Raw genomic sequence first — 19,252 nt, 5'->3', positions numbered from 1 at the left:
TCGTCTCTGATTCCCATGCAGTTGAATAGCCCGCTGATACTCTCGGCCTAGGCTGCCACATGAAGAATGGCCACTTGAGCAAGATACTGGAGGGTTGCTGATAGTCATGGAACTTTACCCCGACATGAGACGGTGAAAAGGGAAGAACATTGGAGAAAAAAAGAAAACCAGTACAATGCAGAGAATCATATCTGCTGTGACCTCCACATTAGGCAAAGCCAACACCAGCCTAACCATTGCAAGAAACGGTCCCGTTTTCAGTTAAGTTGCAAGCATTGGTTTAGATAGTCTATGCTGAGGCGGAAACTAAGTTTTCTGCTTCAGTGCCAGCTTTCAACCCCAGGGTCCATGATGAGAGATTAACACCAGAAAATGATGATGTTCACAGCCCACCCAACAGATTGATGTAGTATCACTATGGACCAATATCCTGGCAGGCTATTGGGCAGGTGGGCCTTCACAGTCACAATAACCTGACCCAACATCCACGTGCACTTTCCAGTGAAAGTCGCTAGATAGTGATCAGGAACAAGAACCCCAGATGATTTCTCTTAAATTCCCCACCTCCCCATGAGCATAGTTGTATAATTAAAAACATCTAGGTTTGCTCCTGCATTATACACATGACTTTCCTGTTCCATGCCCTACATCAGTTTCTCCCTCCAATCCTTGGCATTAGGCACAAGTCACTCTGCTACACTAGTGAGAAAATTCCCCGTCATGGTTACCATGTCAGTATTTGACCTGCATTAGTGGTCCTTCGGAACACTGGGTTACACACTTGTCCAAGGATACAGCCACATGGCCATGAGTACCACTCCACTTGAAGGAGCTTTGAAATCAACTATAGTAGGCCCAACCTGCAACACCATTCCAGGATATGACTTCAAGTCCACCACATTGAACAAAATGAGAGGCAGCACCAAAATTGTCGAGATTAGATCCACCAGTGGAATACTTAGGAAATAGTGAGAAAGGGGGGCTTTTTTGGTGGTGCACCTGGCCCCATTTTATTCAGTGGTCGATATGCAGTCATAACTTAGAATGGTGGCTTGCAGGTCGGCCCTAGTACAGTTGTGTTCTATGCTCCTTCAGTGTGCCCAAAGCATCCTTGGATGATTTTGCCAGCATGGTGTTCTGTAGGACCATTGATGCAAGCCAAATCCTGACATTGGAACCATGACGGAATTTTTTCATTACTGTAGTGGAGTGACATGTATATGATAGGCTCCAGCAGCAAAGTGGGAGATGCTATTTAATGTAAAACCATAGTTCTGGGAATATGTAAATGGGAATGGTTGTGGTGCCTAAATGTTTTAGTGCTGTCAGGATCTTGAGGTTACATTGCAGCTCTCTTGTCCACTCCCAAGCTAGTGTTCTGTATTCGATATATTCAAATCCCCAGTGCATTTCTTCTCACTTTGCTGCTCTGCAAAATTAGTGAGTGGCAATGTTCACTGTGAGCTGCACTTAGTTCTGCGCGGCCTATTTCTTTTAATGCGCGGTCCCTTTAAATGTCTTCGCACATGCGGTATTTGCAATGTAAAAGCTGGTGAGCGGCCTGCTTGGGACCTTTTAGATTACTGTGCGCACCTTAGCGGGAACATTGGTGAGCGGTGACCAGCACACTAGAAATAAATTGAAATTTACCCGCTCTGTCATTTTAATTCATCGGTGCATTGCAGTGTTGTCACTTGTCAGTTATAACGGAAACTGAAACGTACCCTGGATTTTGGCCAGATTTAATCTTAGCAGCACTAATGTGGCAAGCAAACCCAAATATTTTTAATTCCATTGCATACTTGTATTATTCTCTTCAACTCTTTCCCCCCCCCCCCCCCCAAGTCCTCCGGAAGCCTCCAGTGTAGTGTGATATTTTCCCTTGGCTTACAGTGGGGAAATGATCCATGCTTGAATGCAAGTTCAGGGTGACTGTTTAAAAGAGAAATGTAAGAAGTCACACAACACCAGGTTATAGTCCAACAGTTTTATTTGAAATCACAAGCTTTCGGAGCGCTGCTCCTTCGTCAGGTGAAGTGGAGAGATGCATAAAGACACAGCTTATATAGTCAGAGAATAATACCAGATGATTACAGGTAATCTTTCTAACTGCCATTTATCACACCTTGGCAGAGAGATAATCACAGCAATCAAAGGTGTGATTGGTGTCCAAACAGGTTAGTCAGGAAAACATTACATCACATTACATTCCTGCCTGACTAACCTGTTTGGACACCATTCACACCTTTGATTGCTGTGATTATCTCTCTGCCGAGGTGTGATAAATGGCAGTTAGAAAGATTACCTGTAATCATCTGGTATTATTCTCTGACTATATAAGCTGTGTCTTTATGCATCTCTCCACTTCACCTGACGAAGGAGCAGCGCTCCGAAAGCTTGTGATTTCAAATAAAACTGTTGGACTATAACCTGGTGTTGTGTGACTTCTTACATTTGTCCACCCCAGTCCAACACCGGCATCTCCACACCATGTTTAAAAGAGAGACAGTGCTGATACCTGCAGTTCTAAAACTTTAGTTTTCTACGTGTGTTTTTCCAGAGATTTAATTAAAAAGGCTCAAGGGAAAGGTTAGGAAATTAATTTTGCACTGAGATATCACATGCCCGACCAGAAACAGTGGTGGAAGCAGAATCTGTGATAGCTATTAAAAGGAAAATGGATAGATTTTTGGGAGGAAAAGGGCTCGGCAATGGGACAAAGCAGATAGCTCTTTGAGAGCCAGCACAAGCAAGATGGGCCAAATGGCTTCCTCCTATGCTGTAAAATTCAGTGATTAAGAAATTGAAGAAGTTGAATGAACAGATTGTTCACTGTGGTGTAATGTTGAAATACCAGGGGACACGAGTTTAAATATTATGAAGTGATGGATAAAAAGAGGGAGTCAGGTGGATTTTTTTCACACAAAGGCTAATAGTTGTGGAACAAGTTACCGGAAAAAGATATTGCGGCAGATAGTAGAAATGGATTCAGAAGACAACTGATGTGCTTCTGGAGAAAGAAGGGATTGCAGTATGTGAGAAGGCAGGTAGGTAAGTGGAGCTGATTTATAAAAATAATCGGGTCTTTTAGGTGCACTGATGTTTTCCTAAAGTTGCTACTTTTCGTAAAGGCACTTGGTGCCCACTCCACCTTTTGTCCACCTATAGGCCGGTACATCACACAGTCAGGTGGGAGGACACCCAATGAGGTTGTTTCCTCCATGCCGCATATACTGATTCAATGTGTGTGCAGCCACTAAAAAGAGATGCTGCACTGTTTCCATGTGCTTTCTGGCCTGGAATGCAAAGCCACAGCTCTGTCGTGTTGCCTCTTCCAAGGGCCCTGACTACAGTCTGATGCATCAAGTTTGATGGATCGTTTGAGCATAAGCCAGTGTATGGGGGATCACTGGATAGTGATCCGGAGTTAGAACCCTAGAGAAGAAGGTTCCCAAGTTAAATCCCCAGTCTTTGCAGAGTTGATTAATCTGAGGTGGGGCAGTTGGCTGGTACAATTGGTGCTCCTGGAATAGGAAGGGTTGGGGGGGGAAATCAGCTGAGGTTTCCGCTTGGTCAGTGATTGCTATCCTGTCACCCTGGCTGGAAAGTGCACGTGTGTGCAAGAACGCGATCAGGTAGCTGTGATACCCCCCTGTGGTAAGATAGCTGGCTAATACTCAGTGTCTTGGGTGTCACACAACGAATGGGCACTTGGGTGAGGGCTGCCAGTCTCCTGTGGAAATGAATCTCAGCGGGGTTAGCGCCTTTGGAAGAGGGAAGAAACAGATGAGGAAGGCATCTTCCTTTATTTTTAAAAATGAAGAAAATTTTGGTGCAAGTCACTTGCTCCGACAGTTTCTTTTACTGGGATAAGTCTAATCACAATGTAGAGTTCTCAAACATTGTGAGCTGCTTATAATGGACTGGTTTAAGCATGGGACTGTTTGTCGATTGTAAGAACCTGCCTGACGTATCCATCCCAGTGACTTGTGCTTCAGGATCAGGTGCAACTTGGTGTGCAGCACGGTATAACTGAAGCTGGCATGGACACCATGCCACTGCTGAGCCTGGCACTCAAGTTTGAGCTTTTATTGTTCAACTAGATTGGCCATGCCACAGCTGCAGCTGCTTTGGGTGATCAAGTTGAAGACTCTTGTACAAAATTTCTAATAGCAAACCAGATTCATTGCTTATAATGAATGCTAATTGATTAAAGCAGCGTTAGTGTCCGCTGTAAGTAGATTTACTGTCAAATCTTGGGTTGAGATTGGAGGGTTTTTTTTACCTGTTGTGAACAGTTGCCTGTCCTCAGCCCAACTATATAAAATCCTCACATTTAGCCTCATATCCACTGTATAATTTATGGATTTTGCATAACTTATATTATACAAACAGTACACTTCTCGCAGCCAATCTTTCTTTTCATTTCGTATTCAAATACTGTAACTTTTCGTTATGTTTCTGCTCAGCAGGGCACCATGCAGGAATGAACCAGCAGCACATGATGTCACCTTCCAGCTTCTCAATGCACAGACCGATGTCCCAACACCACAACCCCGCAGACGACATCCAGGATGATTTCGACTGGGATTCCATTGTCTAACTTTTCTTCCTAAGGACAAGCCTGTCGGAAGCCCTTCCTGTCAATGTGACTCAGATGTTCTTTTAGCTTCTTGCTTACTTGTGTCGGCCGATGCTGGCCACAATCGCTGGACTGCTGCCTGGACACAGCCCCACCGTGACTGTGCTAGAGAGCTGTACTTTCGGGGGGGGAAAAACACGCCTTCTGCTTGCAGTCACTACAGAAATGTGGAGTTACCTGTCGGCCGCTCTGCGGTGGAGCAGCGGTAACAAGCAATGAAGCATTTTTTAATTCTGAACAGAATTTTTTTTTGTTGTTTTTTTTAAAAACCGAATGGACGTGTTGAGGGTTGGTATCTGAGCAAGGCTCATCTGAGTGATGTGGCTCGGGTACAATCTGAGGTTGTGCAAGGATGGTACTATTCAGTGCAGAGTTTCTCTCCTGTGCCTGGTTTCATTTGGGGGAACGCTCCAGTAGGAGGAAACAAACACGGATAGGGAACAAGAAAGCTGGCTTCCAGATGGCCTCTCCCTGGAGTAGGCCAGGGATGCAGTCACGAGCTGGGAGGGGAATCTTTTACAAAATGAGTTTCTTTTGAGAGAATTTTGTCTATATATGGTGCTGCAAAAAAAAAAAACTCTCAATTTTGTGTTGAAAATCCAGTTGCTGTACGAGGAATAGTATTGGAGTCAATACTAGGGTATCTGGGGGAAAATGTTCTAACACTCCAAAGATTGCATTGCTAGAGCTTGCGTTAACTTTGGATCCCCAGCCTTTGTGCACACAACACCAGCTTCCAAGTCTGAACTGTTGGGATTCTTCCCAGAAATCCCGCCTGGACGCTTGTTAATAAAGCTACTACATCTCAAGAAGGTAGCACTAAATTCGGGGTTTGCAGGTACCATGTACCAAGTGTTGACGTGGTATTGGTTAGTCCCCCCGAGGTAAACGTAGTTTGGTAATGAGAAAGGAGTCTGTCTCTCTCTTTGAGTGGTAGTGGCTGTAATCAAGAGAAATCTCCTGAGATGAATGTTTAGCAAATTCTGGTGAGTTTGTGGTCTCCAAGTCGCACACGTACTAAAATGCAAAGGAATGAAGCACAGACTACAGAATGTGCGTGTGGTGAGATCTTCTGAAATGTTGACCATTACCTTTTGCTTTACCAAAAGTTATGTGATCATAGTCGGAGCTAATCTGGTTACTGCCTTTCTCTCTCCTCTACTGGCCATGGTGGAATAGGCCACAGTGCAGCATATCCCTTTGAGGGGTGCTGCAGGGGAAGCATGTTAACCAATGTTGCATTTGTCAGCTTTGCATGTTTAGTGGTGGATAAATGAGAGTTTCATTATAGAAATCCCAGTCTGCTTTTAATACTTGTGTTGCAGCTTTTTCACTTTTTTGATTTTTTTTTTAATTGGCAAGGAGTGGGGTTTTTAAATATGCACTTTCTGGAGCAGTGCCTACTTGATTATTCTCCCCCTTTTTTTTAAAAACCCATCAATTCACTCCTTCAGTAGTGCTTTCAGATTGCTGTACTGATATGTGGATGCACAACCTTTCTCGGTGTTTACAATTTAAATTGTGATTCAAGTCAAACCCATGCTTGTAATACAAACAGGGCTCTAAGGACCCATTACTGAGTTACTGGATGGGTGCTTCCTAGCAGAACACTTGCTTTTACTGGTGCATGGTTTCCTCTTGCCTTCCAGCTTCTCTCTCCTTCCTGTTGCCTCATTTGCACTTGAAGGATTCAGTCCCCATCAAGTTAAGCCAGTGGTTCAGTGTGTTTTTATTCTGTTATATTTTGTGTGCATGCTGATCCAAGACTTAATGGTGTCAAAATGCACAGGGCACAGTACTGTTCCATACTTGGCTTCTGTCACTAGAAGCAGCTGGGATATTCTTATGACTATCTAGTGGCAGAAATCATTAACTGCAAAATTTTAATTTGCTAAATCTCCATGGATCTATCAGACTTGAGATGGAGACTTTCTGCAGTTCAGGAATACCTGCACAGTGAAGATCTGCCCACTGACATTGCTCACTAACACCGAAGGTAGGAATTTTTTGCCCTAACTCAAGGTATCAAACTGTACATCTCTTGATCTGTACCATGGAGCAGGGATTTAACTTGAGCCATTAACGCTTCCTTCAATCTTCAGTTTTTCCTTCAGAAGAGTTATGACTCCTTGGAAGTTACGCTGCAAGAAATCAATTCATAGCATTTAACAGCGCATTCCAAGTTTAAAATGATTATGAATTCTGAACAAAGACAAATGTTTGCAGCTGTAGTCTAATAAAGAGGGTTACAATGAGAACTGCCACTGTCAGCTGAGTCGTCCCACACAGTCAAATAAACCATGCGATTACTCGTGCTGCTCAATCGAAGGGTGCTGATTTTTGATTTCTGTGCTTTCCTGCTATTTCTGCACTCCTGTCATGTTTTGTTTCCTAAGCTCTTCATTCAAAATTGTTTCAGTCTTCTGTCTCTTTTGTTTTTCTTGAAAAGCTCTGTGGCTCCTTGTTTGTTGTACAGGGCAATTCTGTAAACCTGTCTTTTGGCTCTTGCTTCAACTTCACCAGTATTCGCCTGCTGCTTTTCATCGCCATTCTTTTAATCCTGTTCCAGTGGCAAGGAAGGAAGGGCTTTCGCAGAGAGAAGCATTACTGTACAACTCGAAAGGGTTGGGCATGGGATTTTTATTTGTCTGTTTAACCTTCTCACTGGTGTTAACCGATTAGCTGCTCTGGAGGTTTGCGTTGTTCTGTGGCATTCGGTAAGTGAAGTACACACAACTTGCTTCAGTTCGGAAAAGGCTCTTACTCCACATCTATGCCAGCTAACCAATAGTTTGCTGTCCATAGACTTCTGTCTTGTGCAAGTCGAGGTTTGTGTATCAGAACTATATAATCAGGCTTCAGCAGTTATCATTGCTAAAAAGCTTAACCCCTCCCCATGTGACTACTGAATTAGCAGAAATAAAAAGGGAAACTAGCATGCTAGAAATGCACAGCAAATCAGTCGGTATCTGAAAGAGAAAAATAGGTTAATGTTCCAATTGCGATCCTTCACCAGGTCCCTGATGAAGGCTCCCGCTCTAAAACTGATTTTGTTCTGATGAAAGGTCCCATGTAACCTGTCTTTGTTTGACGGGCTGACCCTCCTCTATGCAGTTTAAGCATTTTATTTCACTTTTATATTCGTACTTGATGAAGTAAACCCAATCAGTTTGATTATTAACCAGAGATGTCGAATGAGTACATTTCCTTGAGCTCAGACAGCACCGTACACTGGATGTTTTATCTTCAGTTGTGTGTCGGGCCTCTTCTCCTGAGAGTGCAGTTCCACTGCCACAAGCAGCCCTCTGGTATCTTACCCAATTGGACGCCACCTCTGTGAATCAAGACAGAGAGTTGGCAGGCTATCTCACCATGAGGGCCATCACAGCTGAACCTGATCATGTCCTCACTCAATGTCTCCACGCGCACCCACACTTTGCCACAGGGGTCACTGGATAGTGATCAGGAGCAGAAACCCTGGATTTTTTTTTCCAGCCCCTCCCTCGAGTAGCACCCCAATTACCTGCCCCACGGAGATCAGCACAAACTAGTGGGGGGGGGGGGGATGTAGTATTGAAACTGAGCCATTTATCAAGTACAACTGCAACACAGTATCCAAAAAAAAAATAGCATTTAAGCCCCAAATGGAATTGTGCCAGCACTTTAGCTCCTGGGGAAGGTTACTGAGATTCCAGTGAAGGGTTAAAACAGACGAAAAGATGATATCGCCAGAGTGACTGAACTGTATAAAACCTGCTGTGATCTAGCAAGATAATGCTGAAATGGAGGGGTCAGCTGGTGCACTTTTTGTATTTAAAGTTAATGAAGTTTCTAGGGAAAAGATTGATGTAAACGTTTGCATTGCAAAGGTCAATAGAAGTCTCCCCTTTTTTGCTAATATATAAGCTAAATTTGTGGTATTAAAAATATATTGCACAAAACCTGCATTCATCCCTTCCTTTATGCTGCTTGGTCTCGTTCCCTGTATTGTCAAGTTCCGGCTACTGTTTTCATTATTTTAGTGTAAAGCTAATACTTTACAACGCAGGGTGTTCAAGGTTAGTGGAGAAGTTATCATCCTACCTTCAACAGATAGCTTGTACAGGGCCGAAGCTTGAACCCTAACTTCGAGGAAACGGGCTTTTTTTTTTACATGCTTACTCTCAAAACAAAATCCTCTGCCAAAGATTCCAATCCATGTCCTGGTTTGTGGCTAAGCCCATGGTGGAACATTGCTGCGTAACTTTCCACAGAATTTAGTAACTGCTGCTGCCAACATGTTGATAGACCGTTCTATATCCCAGTGCGATCTATCTGCCCAAAATACACTGCAGGGGGGAAAAAAAGCAATGGCAGCACTTGGTTGTATATTGCAGCCCCAGCCTTCTGTACAATAATGCAACGAATGATTCAGCCCTCAGAGGGTTGTTTGTGAGTATACTTTTGGATAGCAGAGGCGCTGTGGTTAATTGCCAAGAGCTTTAACCCTTATGCTACATATTTGACCATTTTGTATGTAATGTAAATCAGAAAATTTGGACTTTTTTGTTGCAGATTTTGCATCTGATCTTTGTGAAAGTTAAACGGTTGAGAATGTTTTTGCATGGCAGTAGCAGAGGTGTGGGCAGGCACATGGTTCAATCCGCGTAAAACTTCTGTTCAGCTTCTTGTGAAGTGTTAGCCCATTGCCCGATTTACATTGTGCAGACACTCGATGAAGAGTTCGCCTTTCTTAAAGCTATATACTTAGATTTTTTGAACCAGATACCGAATGCATAAACTGATGTTGGCCAGAGCCTTGTTGCCTGCTCCTGTAAGTTGAGGTTCTGGATTGTGGCGGGTTGTTTTCAGGTCTTGGCTAGCACTAGGTGGGTGACTAGAACTGGCTGTGCAGGCCTGTGCACGATATTTTCTCAGCTGCTGTTTCTCCCATGGCTGAGGCCAAGATCAATGCTTAACCCCAGAATCAAAGTTGCATTTGTTGATAGAAGGCTGGTAAAGATGCGTCACTTAGAGATAGACCTGTGCTATTTTAAGGATATCTGTCTGAAGCTAGGGTGAATTAATGACTAGTTTCTATGGCAGATTTTTTTTTAACATTAATTGGTTGGTAACTACCATTCTGCTGCCTCTTCATACTGTCATTTTGTTCCACAATGGTTCTGCTTTTTACAAATCTAAACCTTTGGCTCTGAAACTCATTCTCGCTCTCTCCTCACTCATGCAGCACTGCAACAACATATATCTCTTCCCTCTCAATTCCTACCTGCAGCTGTCTATCTCCGCACTGCCTTCCACACTTGCTCGGCTGCTCCCCTCCCCCCTGCCCTGGTGAAGCCCCTTTGTAAACTAATGGGGTTTGTAGTTTCAGAGAAACTTGCTTTCTGTTTTATGAGAGAAATTGTAGTTTTCTTGAGTAATATTCCGAATGTCGGATCCACGTGGAGCATATGTAAACCATCCCAGCTCTGTGAAAGTCTGCACTTACCATGTGTAAATGTACACTCCGAGTTCCTGATTTCTACACATTGGAACAGGGTTTTTTTTTTAAAGGAAGACTCCACATATTACTTGGTTCTTTTTGCAGAGTCTGCCAGTGGTCTGGCCAATTTGTTATTTCAAATAATCCCATTTGGTTTTTGGACGAGCTTACAGAATCGGTCTGACCGAGGCCTCAACAGCCCAACCATCCCTCTGGGAGCAGTCGACTTGTGTTGAATGGCTTAGATTTTCCCTTCTCCCCGACTCCAGTTATCTTCACATCTGTATTCTCACGGGCCTGCGGAGCAGAGCAGGCTGGAATTTCGAACCACTGGGTGTGCTCAGCCAGCTTTGTTTATTTTGGGAGGCAGGAGAGAACATCGAGACATTGGGTAGTGCCTGAATTCTAATTGTAAGAGTCATGACATTGACTGGATCCATTGTTTACAAATGTCGGCACACTTTAAAACCCCAGTTACTTTGTGTCATTTAAAAATGAAATTGCATTAAAATGACCAATATGTTGTGAATGTTTTTTTAAAAATATATATATATTTTTTGAAATTTAGCTTCTATGAGGAGGCCTCCAGCTTAACCGGAGTGCTGCCGGATTGTTTAATACTTCCGCTATTTTTAAAAAAAAAATGAAAGATGTAGAAATTTCCAAGATCTAGCAGTTCAAAAGTCTGTGCAAGAAAGAATTGGATCAGTCACGGTATCAGTGTGCTCGGGTCAGGGCATGTGGAAGCCACAAAGTAAAGGGCTAAACCCCCCTCCACATACAACATACAGATCCCTTTGGAAAGTAATCAGAAGTTTTTTGCAGTCTGCACTGTTGGGAACTTTCTTTATGTAGGTAGTGTTGAGTTCTTGCTGTTTAAAGAGAAAAATAGAAAAAAATTGCAGTTTCTCACGAAAATATCGATACAGAATCATCTAAATAGCAGAAGGTGGCAGCACATATTTAAGAAATGTTAAAGCTGCACTATTTGACAGGCCTGCCGTAAAGGGCAGCCCTACTTTGTTATACAGTATGTAGGAATATAAATATTACTGACCACCTTTAAAAGGTGCATTCTATTTTTAATAAAATATAAGTAATCATTGAAATTGAAAAAAAAGATATATAGATATATATATAGGTTAACCTATACCCTTTTAAAGAAAAAGTTAAATTGACTGTCAATGCCGATTCAGTCTTCCCTTGGCAAGGAGTGGAAGAGAGATGCAGCACTGCGGTTGGAGGACAGCAGTAGCGTCGAAGGCGCTTGATTATCTACGAGCAAAGTTCCGAGTCCTGTCACTCAGGCTCACTTGCCTCAGTTGGGAGACTTCAGCCATTTCACAGATAGGCAATGATGTCAGAAGGGGTGTTGAGGGGGGGAAGCAAAACAACAACATTCAGGGTTTGTTGCCAGGCCATGGCGGAGCACTTGTGGTGGCAAATGGGCCCTTAAGGAGGAAAGCAACAGGGAGCAAATTATCAATTTAAACACAGTAACTGCTTTCAGACCGAGTTAGAGTTGCTGAGGATTTATGAGCTGGGAGAGCCAATCCGTATGAAAGCCATTTAACAAAACAGTGGAGAGAGACTCCAAATGTTCACTTTCACAGAACAATGAAGTAAATTTTAAAGAAAGCGTTTGTTATATTTACCATTAACAGTTGGCAGAATCACTACATTAGTGATTCCCGCTGCTATCAAGTAGCACAGCTTTAACGAGCAGTAAGGGGGTTGCTGGAGAAGGAACGTTTGTGCTGTGCTTGAGCTCAAAGTCGGAACTCTTCAATAAATGGTTCACTTTCAGTGCAGTGGATGGAAGCTGGGATCTTGCCCTATTGGCTGGAGTTGGGCAGACCCCAGTCAAACGATCATCCACTTTGCAATTGATTGAAGCATTCAGAAGGTATTGGCAAGGTTGGATTCCTCTGTTCCAAAAATCCTGATGAATAATTTTTGTTTGTATCCTTTTATTGACCTGTTGTATATTTAAACGGATTAAAACACACACACACTGGCATCTTTAATTGGTTGGAAGCAAGTAAGTCAGAGTTTGGAATCAAGAGCATCAACTTTGTGTTCAAGATGTGCTGGAACCCAACAGTGGTTGGTATAGCGACGACAGAGGGTCACGATCCCTCTGAGGAGTTTGTTTTTCATTTTTATTTTTGTTTGTTGTAAATGTATTTAAAAAAAACTTTGTAGCCATTTCTGACAGCATGGGACAGATTCTTGTAAAAACAAAAAAAAAATACAATTTGATATTCCTGATAATGACATATTAAAGAATTGGGTGACAAGTGTTTTCTTCATGAGGCTTTCTTGGAACAGGAGTCTAAAACCCTTTGGAATTGGCTTGTCTCCCCTTGTATGCACTGCCATTGTCTTGTGTAATAGCTCCCTATGTGTTTTGCAGTAAAGAGGACACTTTGGCCGTTTTTGAACACGGGCTACAAGCAGCAGGACCATCAACCTCTTTCTAACATAACAAAAGCAGTACTGGCTTTTGTGGCACATTTTAAACAAAAAAATGAATAAAAAAGTGTTGTGGTGTTCATGTGCTTAATTGTAAATATATCGTTTGTCTTTGAAATTGTCATTTTATTTTCTGGGGGTGGGGAGGGGGACAGGGAAGAGACCAGGGTTTTATTCTATAAAGGAATACAGAGTATTTTGATATTGTGCATTCCAAGGGTGATGTGTACATATCTATGATGTATATAGTGATGAAATCATTATCATTTTGTGCAACACCAGCTCTTCTCTGTACTGCTGTTCTACAGTCAGTGTTTCAGTGTTTGTATTTTTTGTTACTGCACGTTTTATTAATCCTAGCTAAACGAGAAATGCACAACTATCCTTTGTATCAGTTTACTGCTGTAAAATACTACCAAATGTCATTAGTCGTTGCTGCCAGTCGTGATATGCATGGATGGCACTTATAATAAATGCTGTAGCTTCAGTTATGCGTTAAGGGCTCCTCTTTTAATGAGGTATGTTTGTAATCAAACTCGCAACAGCAGTGACTGTGTGTGTACAGAACTAACCGCGTACGGGCTGTGTGTATAATATTTTTATATGTAGGACTTGTCACACAAGGGCTGAGTGTTTGCAAGAGCTGTGTACGGGACAGCTTGCATTTAAATGGCGCTCTTGACACACAACATCTCGCAGCACTTTACAAAAGGGAAGTGTCAATGCTGAGCAGGAAAGTAAAGGTTAGATGGGAGATCGACGTTGTGGTCCGAGAGAGTTTTTTTGTGGAGCTTTTTGAAGGTAGGTCGAGGGGTGAAGTGTTTTTAGAAGAGGGCAGGGAAGGTCCAAGGCTGAAACATTGACCTACCAAAGGCGAGACATGCAGAAGGAGATGAGCAGAGTCTGAGGAACGGAGGGTACACCCAGGGATGTATAGCTGGAGATTTCCAAAATAGTGGAAGCAAAGAAGGTATTTGGAAATGAGAATGGCAATCTTGAAGTCAACTCAACCGGACACAGGAGGCAGTAGTGAGCTGGCTGAGGTTGGGGGCTTATGGGTGTTTATACAAGAGGGAACTCCACTTGCAGAGCTGTAATTTAACTGAAGTTTTATGAAGGGCGGAGAGTATTACAGACATCAGTCATTAGATGATCAAGGAATGGTTGAGGACTTTTTGTTCTGAGTGTGGCTACATAATCAGTCATCTAAGAGCTGTATGAATAAGCAGGACCAGCTGCCACAAGGACTGTGTTTGTGTAAGACTCACTACTGTAAAAGCTGTGTGCATGTGCGCAGGAGTCACTAACACCATGACTCTGCATTTCTATGTGTTTGTGTAAAGGGCTTACCACTACACAGACTGTGTGCACAGAACCCACTAATGCGTGTCCATGCTGTGTGCACTTGCATGTGGGTTTCAGCATCGCCCATTACTAAAGTTGCACCAAATACAACAAGGGTGACATGATGATCAACAGAAGCAAACGTGCTAGCTCGAATTTGCGGGGAAAGTGAACCGAAGGATTGGAGCAAAAGTCTAAATATTTACAGGAAGCTCTTTACATAATTTCATGATATTTAAAACTAAAAGCTCCAGGAGCATAACATTGAATTCTGACTTACTGCATTTCACAGATTATATACATGTGCTCTCTCAGACACGGAGCCACAGTGATGATAATCTCAACTCTCATTTCCCTCTCCTGAAGATTGTTTATGCTTTCTTTTCCGTAAATGGCAGCTGTCTGTCACCTCGCCCAAGTAACCATACTTCATCTGAGACTAGGCAATGGATGTTGGCAGATTATCTGGGAAGTATGATCCAGTTATCAACCAATATCCCCATGTGCATTTTTCTATTGGGGGTCAGGTGTAGGGACTCTGGCAGAGTTCTCCCTTCCTTGCTAAGGCCGGGGGGGGTTGCTTGAGGCCAATTGTAGCACCCCTGTTGCTACCTAGCTGAGAGTAGATGTTCTTCATTTACCGGGCGGAACGGAACGGTTTTCTACAATCCATTTACGATTGGCTGCTACTCCAGTGGGTAGAAATCGGCTTCTTTGTTGCCCCTGTGCCTAAAAAAACAAGTTTACGGTTCTGTCCTAAACAAAGATGGAGTTCCAGTCAGCAATGAGCCTTAACCCTTCTCTCCAGCACTGGGATCAGCACCCTCGGGTGAATTCTGCAGCCTCCTGCGATCCTGTACACCAATGACGTAGTGTAATCATCATTATATTTTCTAATTAGCGCTCAACTTCCCCAGAAGGCACTGACCTGGGCAGGGGTACAGTTCCACAGATGCTGTGCAGATCCTGTTGCCTCGTCCAAGCAGCCATTTTTTTTAATGAGCTTAGACAACAAAGATCAGAAATTGTACAGGGAGCGAATCGCAAGCGAGCCCACTCATGTTCTTGCCTACCATCCACACACTCGTCTCCCGGCAGGAGGTTACTGGCGAGTGATCAGGAGTGGGAACACTTACCAGCTTTTTTTCCCTTCCTCTCCTCCGCCCAGGGACACTGGGACCAATTACAATGTCGTCCCACCACTGCCCCAGCTGAGGGCTAACGCACACAGGCCAGGGAGCAAGCCTGGGACCGTCCTGGTCGATATGGCTCCGTTCCACACACGGTGCATTTACCTATTGGGAAGCTCTTTTCTTAATTGTAATCAAATTTAACATCCTCCCGCTGACTGTTCTATCCTCTCCGCCTAAATGTGTGACAGCTGCTTGGCTGACTGTCAAGCATATATTAGCTGTCTGCATGCTAAGATATAACTACATAGAAGATGGTAAATATGTGAAATAACCTGCCCAGCGGAAGTGAACTGGAGGTGGTTATAAATTTTAAAAGATTGATGGATAGATTTTTGAGACAGGGCTTTTGAAGGGTATGAGGAATAAAGTGGGGTATGATGAGCTTTGGGACCCATGGGTGGAAGTGGTTGGTTTTGGTTCTTGATGTGCCAAATAACAGCCTGAATCCAAGAGGTTAAAGCTTAAAACTAAAGGCTTTTATTAAGTAAGAACATGGCATCAAGTTAACACAGGGCAACCATCATTCATCACCGACCCAGCCCTTATGAGTAAGACCCAGCTCTTATAATTAAGACTCACACCAATCCGGAGGATCCAGAGGGGTGGGGCTAGGGAGGAGCAGTAGTGGTTACGCCTGTAGAACATTCCAGACATTAACAAGTACAACAACAACAGACAATACAAATGCCAGAACACAGAGTTATTTCATCACATTCACCCCCTGCTATAGATTCAGTCTGTCAGGAGGTCTTATAATCTTCTGGGAACGACATAACTCTTGCTGAGGCTCCTCCCGGAGTACTAATTCCGGTTCATTCGAATTCCCAGAATCATCAGTGTTTTCCACACAGGGTTTGTGTCTCTGAAGGTCCAATACCACGATTGAAAACTCTACTCTGAGTCGAACTCTTTGAGCTCCAGCAGGTGCAAGATCTTTAATAGAGACCGTATCCTCTCGCCCATCCGGATATTGAATGTACGCATACTGGGGATTAGCATGGGGGAGTTGTACTTCCTCCACCAGTGGATCAGTCGTGGCCTCTCACATGTCTGCGCAACAGCACAGGGCCCATGGTCGTCAACCACGTGGGTAACAATACTCCATTAGTAGCTTTTCTTGGAAAACTAAATAGCCTTTCATGAGGGGTGGCATTCGTCGCTGTACACAAAAAAGAGACCTTATGGAATGCAGCACGTCTGGCAGGACATCCTGCCAGCGAGAGGTCGGCAGGCCTTGCGCCTTCAGAGACAGCATGATAGCCTTCCACACTGTCGCATTTTCTTTCTCGACCTGCCCATTACCACGAGGGTTATAGCTGGTAGTTCTACTCGTTGCAATCCCTTTCGATAGCAAAAACTGTCGCAATTCTTTGCTCATAAAGGAAGAACCCCTATCACTATGTATATAGTTAGGCATGCCAAACAAGGAAAACAGTTGGCAGAGGCATTTAATTACAACAGCACTAGTCACATCCGGACAGGGGATAACAAAAGGGAACTGAGAGTACTCATCTATAATATTAAGAAAATAGACATTACGGCCGCTCGATGGAAGGGGACCTTTAAAATCGAGACTCAAACGCTCAAATGGTCGAGTTGCTTTAATAAGATGAGCTGGCTCAGACGGCTTATAGAAGCGGGGTTTGCATTCAGCACAAACACGACAGGTTCTGATCCTTGTCCGGACCTCCTCAATAGAGTAGGGTAGATTGTGGGACTTAATGAAGTGGTTCATTCTGGTAACCCCAGGGTGGCAGAGTGCATCGTGGAGACTTTGAAGCTTATCTATACCTAGACTAGCACATACTCCTCGTGACAAAGCATCCGATGGCTCATTGAATACTCCAGGCCTGTACTGAATATCATAGTCATATGTTGACAGTTCTATTCGCCATCTTAAAATCTTACCATTTTTGATCTTGCCTCTCTGCTTAGTATTGAACATAAAGACCACAGATCGCTGGTCAGTAATGAGCGTAAAATGTTGGCCAGCGAGATACTGTCTCCAATACCTGACTGCTTCGATAATCGCCTGTGCCTCCTTTTCCACTGAAGAATGTTGAACTTCTGGTCCTTGCAATGTATGAGAGAAAAAGCTACTGGTCTACCAGCTTGATTAAGAGTTGCTGCCAACGCAAAATCAGATGCATCACTTTCCACTTGAAAAGGGATCTTCTCATCCACGGCACATACCACTGCCTTCTCAATGTCCCGTTTGATATTAAAGAAAGCCTCCTGAGCTTCCACCGATAGTGGAAAAGACGTCGAATTAATAAGAGGTCGGACTTTATCTGAGTAGCTAGCCACCCACTGGGCATAGTACGAGAAGAATCCCAGACACCACCTTAAAGCTTTTACAGTGTGAGGTAAAGGTAATTCCTTAAGCGGGCGTAATCTTTCAGGATCTGGCCCGATTACCCCATTCTCCACAACGCAACCAAGAATACACAAACGTGTAGTATTGAAGGTACACTTGTTTTCGTTGTAGGTCAGGTTTAACCTCTTTGCAGTCTCTAGGAACTTCGCGAGATTTTGATCATGCTCCCGTTGGTCGCGCCCACAGATAGTAACATTGTCCAGGTACGGGAATGTTGCTTCCAACGCGTATTCATCCACCATACGATCCATCTCCCGTTGGAAGATGGATACCCCATTCGTCACTCCAAAGGGCACCCTAAGGAATTGGTACAGGCGCCCATTAGCTTCGAAGGCCGTATAAGGTCGGTCTTCTATTTTAGTGGGGAGTTGATGATGGGCAGACTTTAAATCAATGGTGGAGAACACGCGGTACTGAGCTATCTGGTTCACCATCTCAGAAATACGAGGCAAAGGATAGGCGTCTAATTGGGTATACAAGTTTATAGTCTGGCTATAATTGACCACAAGTCTTTTCTTTTCATTAGTTTTAACCACCACCACCTGGGCACGCCATGGGCTATTACTGTGTTCGATGATTCCCTCCCGTTGAAGCCTTTCCACTTCCTCTTTTATAAATTTTTTATCTTTTGAACTATACCGTTGACTCTTAGTCACTATAGGTCTACAATTAGGAGCAAGCTTCACGAACAAAGAAGGCGGACTTACTTTTAAAGTAGAAAGGCTGCAGACTGTGAGCGGAGGCTGGGATCCACCATACTTAAGGGTGACGCTCTCATGCTGACACTGGATGTCCAAGCCTAAAATTAAGTTCACACGCAACTGAGGTAATATGAGGAGTTTAAAGCCCTTATACTCCGTATCCTTAACGGTCAATGTGACTTTACAATATCCAGTTACCTCCGAAGTAAGGGACTTGGACGCCATCACGATTTCACTTCGAGTAGGATACACCTTCAATGAACAGGAGTTAACAAGATTGGGGTGTATAAAACTTTCAGTACTGCCACAGTCTATCAAACACCCAGTAGGACGACCAGTAATCTTGATGTCCATCATAGATTTCGACAAGGAACACGGTATGGCCTGGTCAACCGTAACTGAGGCTAGAGTAAAAGGATAGGCGGCAGCAGAAAAGACATCGGGTACAGGATTACCCTTACACACTTTACTAAAATGTCCCCGTTTCTTACATTTAAAACAGGTAGCCTCTCCGGCTGGGCAGCTTTGCCTGGGGTGGTTAGATTGGCCACAAAAATAACACTTAGACCCATGGGCTACAGCTGCAACAATAGGATAAAGTGGAGGCTCCATTGGTGTTATGGATGCCTCCATACTCTGAGCACACAAGGCTGAAAAAGACGCATGGGCTGATGCATACACTTCTAAATTCTTCTGGGCTACACCTAACGATTGAGCAGTAACGACGACCGTTTTTAAAACTAACGAGTCATTCTCGAGGAGTCTCTGTCTAATATAATTAGATCGGAGGCCAGATATGAAAGAATTGCGGATGGCTTCTTCCTGATGCAATATGGCAGAGACAGCCTTGTAGTTGCAATCCTTAGCCAAAGCCTTAAGGTCCTGCAGGAAATCGTCCAGGGATTCCTCGGGTAATTGCCTGCGAGTAGACAAAAGATACCTGGCGTATACTTCGTTAACCGACTTAAGGTACTGGGCCTTAAGGGCTGCGAGGGCCTCTTCATATGTCGTAATATCTTTAATTATCGAGTAAGTTTG

General features: G+C 43.6%; 1 protein-coding gene across 7 annotated transcripts in view; it reads left to right on the top strand.

Moving 5' to 3' along the window:
- foxj3 (forkhead box J3) overlaps positions 1–13,086 on the top strand; it is a 120,664-nt gene extending 107,578 nt beyond the window's left edge. For 4 of the 7 annotated variants that reach the window (XM_085966947.1, XM_085966945.1, XM_085966942.1 and 1 more), the window contains one exon: positions 4,470–13,086. In XM_085966947.1, the coding sequence (XP_085823073.1) occupies positions 4,470–4,603 (134 nt within the window). In that variant the 3' untranslated portion in view covers positions 4,604–13,086. The remainder of the gene's footprint in view (positions 1–4,469) is intronic. The other 3 variants (XM_085966948.1, XM_085966946.1, XM_085966944.1) reach the window with 1 other exon arrangement.
- The last annotated feature ends 6,166 nt before the right edge of the window (positions 13,087–19,252 follow it).

This window comes from Somniosus microcephalus, chromosome 25 (genome assembly GCF_052327205.1).
Source record: "Somniosus microcephalus isolate GS21.2 chromosome 25, FLI_Smic_1.0, whole genome shotgun sequence".
NCBI classification, from domain to species: domain Eukaryota; kingdom Metazoa; phylum Chordata; class Chondrichthyes; order Squaliformes; family Somniosidae; genus Somniosus; species Somniosus microcephalus.
This window is presented reverse-complemented; position numbering and strand designations above follow the sequence as displayed.